Raw genomic sequence first — 5,711 nt, 5'->3', positions numbered from 1 at the left:
TGAACCCTGAGGTCTGCTCTCCCTGGGGGCCCCAACTGGAAAAGCCACGGGCTCACCCAGACTCGGACCAGGACTTAACCGCAGGTACAGCCTGGTATTGGCTTGTGGAAGGCAGGTCATGGGACTTTTCAGCATCCCTCACTGCGTGAGAGCCGGTTCCTACGAGAAACGTCCTCGGATGCGTATCTCCATACAGCCTATCGGCAGTGTCTCTAGGGACCCTGACCAACACACTGCCTGTGTGAGACGTGCATGTGAGCGGTGTGGGCCGGATTCCTCAGGGAAAATAAAAGTGATGCAAGAGACTCCCCTCTGGCCAGCTGCTGGGCGTGGGGCCGCTCGCTCCTGAGTTTGGCAGAGGTGTGCTGCTTTTGCGAAGCGGTAGCATAAGGGTGTCATGGGTTAGTAAAGCAATCATATGATTCCGGCTTGTGCTCTTTATAGACGCTGCCTGGTGGCTACTCAGAGCACTCGGGTGATGCTCAGACGGCTGCGCCATGTGCATTGGCAAAACACTGGTGGGTACTTTCTGCTGCGATTTTCAGGCTATGAACACAGCCCTGCCAAGCCCGCCACACACCACGGGCCCTCAGGAAGGCTGGTGCAGCAGTGCTCCCAGGGACCAACAACCCCGCAGGGACTCACCTGCCACCTGCAGGATGCCGTGTCGGGCAACGTCATAGAAGGGGTGGTTCGTGCTCAGCTCGGGGTCTGGGCCAGCCGGGGGCGCCACGGAGGGTGCCGCTGAGGGCCTTCTCGCGGCACCCAGGGCAGCGGCTTCCTCCTCATCTCTCTGCAGCTCTGCGGCAGACGGCAGGGTTAGGGGAGGGTCACTGCATTCCTCAGGAAGGAGGACAGCGAGGGAGCCGCCTGAGGCCTTTTAACAGGACACGCACCTTGCCTTGCTGTGCACCCACTAGGCGCCCACCCTGTGCACCCACTACATGCCTACCTCTGCTGTGCACCCACTATGTGCCCATCTCTGCTGTACACCCACTATGCGCCCACTTAGTGTGTACCCACTACACGCCCATCTCCGCTGTACACCCGCTACCTTCCCACTTGCTGTGCACCCACTATGTGCCCATCTCTGCTGTACACCCACTATGCGCCCACTTAGTGTGTACCCACTACACGCCCATCTCCGCTGTACACCCGCTACCTTCCCACTTGCTGTGCACCCACTATGTGCCCATCTCTGCTGTACACCCACTATGCGCCCACTTAGTGTGTACCCACTACACGCCCATCTCCGCTGTACACCCGCTACCTTCCCACTTGCTGTGCACCCACTATGTGCCCATCTCTGCTGTACACCCACTATGCGCCCACTTAGTGTGTACCCACTACACGCCCATCTCCGCTGTACACCCGCTACCTTCCCACTTGCTGTGCACCCACTATGTGCCCATCTCTGCTGTACACCCACTATGCGCCCACTTAGTGTGTACCCACTACACGCCCATCTCCGCTGTACACCTGCTACCTTCCCACTTGCTGTGCACCCGCTATGTGCCCATCTCCGCTGTACACCCACTACGTGCCCACTCAGTGTGCACCCACTATGTGCCCATCTCTGCTGTGAACCCACTATGCACCTGCTCAGTGTACACCCCATGGAAAGAGTAAAATGAGTAAAACGAACCCGGGGGCTGGCTGCTGTCCTCCTCACTGACAGCAGAGGTAACAGGCTCAGAGGAGAGAATGACCCTGGGGTCACAAGGTGTGTCTGAACCCGATTTCCCAGCTCCGAATTCTGACTTGGGCCCTTCCTGAGAGATGCTGACACCAGTGGCTGGCAGGAGGCCGTGGCTGGGGTGAAGGGCAGTAGCTGGGGTCCCTGTGCCACAAGGCAGGAAGAAAGGGCTGCCTTCCCGAAGTTTAGTTTTAGTTTTAGTACAGAACAAATACAGAACAAATCCAGGTTCCTTCAGAAAATGTTTTCAGTTGGAAAAGGAGCAGGAATTTCACATTTCGGGTGAGGGCAGACTTCAGTCTCCAGACACACTGGATGAATACTGTGACCACGAAATTTAATTCTACCCCGAAACCCACGATGGGACCTCGTTTGGAAACTGTGTCTTTAGAGACGAAATGAATTAAGGTGAGGTCACAGTGGATCAGGGTGGACCTTAAATCCAATGCCATGTCCTTACAAGAAGAGGAAAAGGGCTCCCCTGGTGGTGCAGTGGTTAAGAATCCTCCTGCCAATGCAGAGGACACAGGTCCGATCCCTGCTCCAGGAAGACCCCACGTGCCTCCGGGCAGTTAAGCCCGTGCCCACAGCTGCTGAGCCCCCGCGCCTCAACTACTGAGACCCACACACCTAAGCCTGTGCTCCTCACGCGAGCAGCCACCCCGACGAGCGGCCCACACACCCCAACGAGGAGTGGCCCCTGCTTGCCGCAAGCAGAGAAAGCCTAAGAGCAGCAGTGAAGACCCAGCACGGCCAAAACTCAACATAAATAGATCTTAAAAAAAAACGAAGAGGGAAGGACACAGAGCCCCAGAGAGAAAACCGCCAATCTCCTCCTGGGACGGGGCTGGAAGAGAGCATACTGTACCTATTTCGGCCAGCTCCTCCAGGTCCAGCCCGGACATGCTCTGCTGGGGCGTAGGGCAGCCCGGAGGCACCGTCCAGACGCTGCCTCCCGAGGATCCAGGCACGGGATCCTTCCGACACCCTGAGGGAGAAGCACATTGAATCGGCGAACGTTTAACGCAGGAGTGCCGAGCGTGAGGAATAAAGGAGCGCCCTTCACATGGCCTGCTTGCTCTTCAGTTTCCCTCCTTGACAAAGAAAAAGCAGCCACCTCCGAGTCACCTGGACCTCAGGTCACTTTTGTGTTTGGCTTTCAACCTGCCCAGCGTACCCCCTTCACCCCCGACCCGTGGGAAACTTGCCCCTCGACGAACCACGTGAGGTCCTGGGAGCTGGACCCCTGGACGGTGGCATCCATCCCAAGTTTGGGCTCCTATATCTGACCTCGTCCTCTGCAGGTCCTGCCCACTGATGAGTGCATGTGGACGGGGCACCCCCTGCCCAACAGCCCCCTGTCTCAGGAGAGCAGGGCAGAGGGCAGTGGAGGGGGGAAGGGATGTGGAGAGAGAACAGCACCTCCAGGGCAAACACACATTGAGGACAGCATCTTTGCTCCTTCACCACCACCTCACAGATTCACACGCTCACTCCTCTACCCGCTTTATGGAGAGGGCAACTGAGGCCAGCAAAGATCACTTGGAGTGGCGCATGGCTGCACAGCAGGTAATCACCACCAGCTAAGAGTTTGCCACCTGGTTATTCTGTGCCCTGGAGGCTGATGCAAAACCTGTGCAAATCTTTACGTTACTATCCAAACTGTGGAATATTATGGTACATAAAAAGGAATGAAGGACGGACACCTGGTACGACATGGGTGATCCTCGAAAATATTATGCTAAGTGAAAGCGGGGCATGGAACCCACTCCAGTATTCTTGCCTGGAGAATCCCCATGGACAGAGGGGCCTGGCCAGCTACAGTCCGTAGGCTCACATAGAGTTGGCCACGACTGAAGCAACTTAGCACGCATGACAGAAGCCAGACCACAAAAGATGACATGAGTCCACAGAATGAGTCCATTCTAGAGCAGGCAGACCCACAGAGACAGAGAGTAGGCCACTGGGTACTAGGAAGTGGGGGTGGGGGTGGGCAGAGATTAGGGAGGTGACAGCAAAGCAGAATGGACTCTTTCTGAGGTGAAGAGAATGTCCTAAAATTGACTATGGTGATGGCTGCCCATATCTGCAATTACACTAAAAACCGCAGAACTATAAACTGGTAAATTATATATTTTGTGAATTATATCTTAGTAAAGGTGTTTTTAAAAATGAACAGTGCTAGGTGAAAATGGCACATACAGTTTGGTCTAGCTTTTGAGTGAAAAGAAACAGGACATCGCTTTTATTTACTTATTTGTATTTTGTCGTGCCTCACGGCTTGTGGGATCTTAGGTTCCCTGACCAGGGACTGAACCCGGGTCCCGGCAGTGAAAACTGGTGAGTCCTAACCGCTGGACTGCCAGGGAAGTCTTCAGAACATTGTTTTTAAAATGCTGGCTTCTCTGAGTTCTAGAATTAGGATTTATAAATCCATTTATTTTTCCACGTTTGTCCCTTTTTCATGTTTGCAAAAGCCTGTATTACACTTAATATAAGGTTAAGTCATATAAACTAAATTAATAAGGTTTATGAATACAAAAACATTTTAAACCTTGACGTCTTTAAAAAAAAAAAAAAAAACCCACTTAGTAGCTAAGTGCCATTTTCCATCTTATTTTACAGATGGGAGAACTGAGGCAGAGATCTGGGAGCCAGCTCCTGAAGCGCGGTGCTGTGGAACTCCAGGCCACTGGCCACAGATACAAAGAGCAGAGGGTCGGGGTTGGGGGCAAGGAGGGAGAGGCCAGCCCCCTCTCCAGGGGGACCCCTCAGAGCCAGCTCAGCGAGGCCACACCTGCCCACTTTGGGGGAGAAGTCAGAGTCCGTGCTGGTCTGTGACAGCTGCCCATATTCAAACACTGCAATCTAATCTAAAATGAAAAAAAAAAACTGTAGGCCCCAAACTCCACAGTTCCACACACCCAGCAGAATGTGTACATCTGTGTGACAAAGGACGTGGGCTGGAGTATTCTGAGCTGTACCACTAAAACAGCCCCAAACTGGAAACGACCCGTGTCCACAGACAGTGAAAGGAGCTGTCGGTGTGGACGCTGCGTCTCGGTGGGGAGGATGGTGTCGGGTTATTTGGAGAACGTCTTTACGCTCAGATGCTGGAACAGTCAGCAGGGGAGGCGGGAGGGCTGTATCACCTTCTAGGAGTTCAGCTGAGAGAGAGAGAGAGACAGAGAAAGCCCATAATGGATGGCACCAATTTCCAAATCAAGGGGAAAAGCATGTGTTTTCTTAAAAACAGCTGGAGACGGAAGGAGGGCAGGTGGGAGAAGCCCTTGACTGGCTCCATCACCCCGTTTGTCAGAGAACAAAGCTGAGGCCCGTGAGGCGCAGACAGTGGCTCGAGGTCACTCAGGGTGCCTCCTGGGACTCCTGTCTCAGTCTCTCTCCCCTGACGCAGCTGAGCCTGGGGTTCCCGCGTCTCCCCTCTGAGAGCTCTCCACAATCTGGGGGCCACGCCACCAGGGCCTGTTTCCTGGCGTCGTTTCAACCAGCCTCCCCCGGCCCCCTGCTGCTGTGAACCCCGCCAGCTGCTCCCCGGGGGGGCACTCTGCTGTCCCGGATGGCTGTGTGGCTTTGCCAAGGGTTGTGCCCTCTCTGGGCCGAGGTGTTGTAAGAGCCCAGCTGGCTGTGGGTGGAAGACCCTGGGCAGGGCACAGGGGGAGAGCCCGCGAGAGGGGGAGGGGTGGGAAAGAGGGGCAGAGACCCCAGGAACGGGGGTGAGGGCTCATGAGTCCCTGGCACACCCTTCTACAAGCCCCGCCCCCGACATGTCCTGGCTCCTCTCTGCCTGCAGTTCTGGGGGGTGGGGGTCTCACCGTGATGCCCCTTTTAACACTAGCAGTCCAGACGCTAGATCAGCCCCACCAACAGCCCACACTTAAACCGACGATTGGGCCTGCCTCCACCTCTGCCTGTAGACCCCCGCTGCACCCCTGCCCGGGGCCTGCCTTGCCTGCTTTCTTCACAGCTTTCTTCACAGCTCCGGAGGTGGGGTGGG

General features: G+C 55.4%; 1 protein-coding gene across 2 annotated transcripts in view; it reads right to left on the bottom strand.

Moving 5' to 3' along the window:
* Nucleotides 1-2,687, bottom strand: part of ARHGAP8 (Rho GTPase activating protein 8) — a 38,483-nt gene extending 35,796 nt beyond the window's left edge. For both annotated transcript variants that reach the window (XM_010837599.1, XM_010837600.1), the window contains exons 1-2: nucleotides 2,565-2,687; nucleotides 646-801 (exon numbers count right to left, since the gene is read on the bottom strand). In XM_010837599.1, coding sequence (XP_010835901.1) covers nucleotides 646-801; nucleotides 2,565-2,601 — 193 coding nt within the window. In that variant the 5' untranslated portion in view covers nucleotides 2,602-2,687. The remainder of the gene's footprint in view (nucleotides 1-645; nucleotides 802-2,564) is intronic.
* Between the last annotated feature and the right edge of the window lie 3,024 nt (nucleotides 2,688-5,711).

This window comes from Bison bison, unplaced genomic scaffold (assembly GCF_000754665.1).
Source record: "Bison bison bison isolate TAMUID 2011002044 unplaced genomic scaffold, Bison_UMD1.0 scf7180017864079, whole genome shotgun sequence".
In the NCBI taxonomy this organism is placed as follows: domain Eukaryota; kingdom Metazoa; phylum Chordata; class Mammalia; order Artiodactyla; family Bovidae; genus Bison; species Bison bison.
Note: the sequence above shows the minus strand (reverse complement) of the source record. Positions and strands in the feature narration are given on the sequence as shown.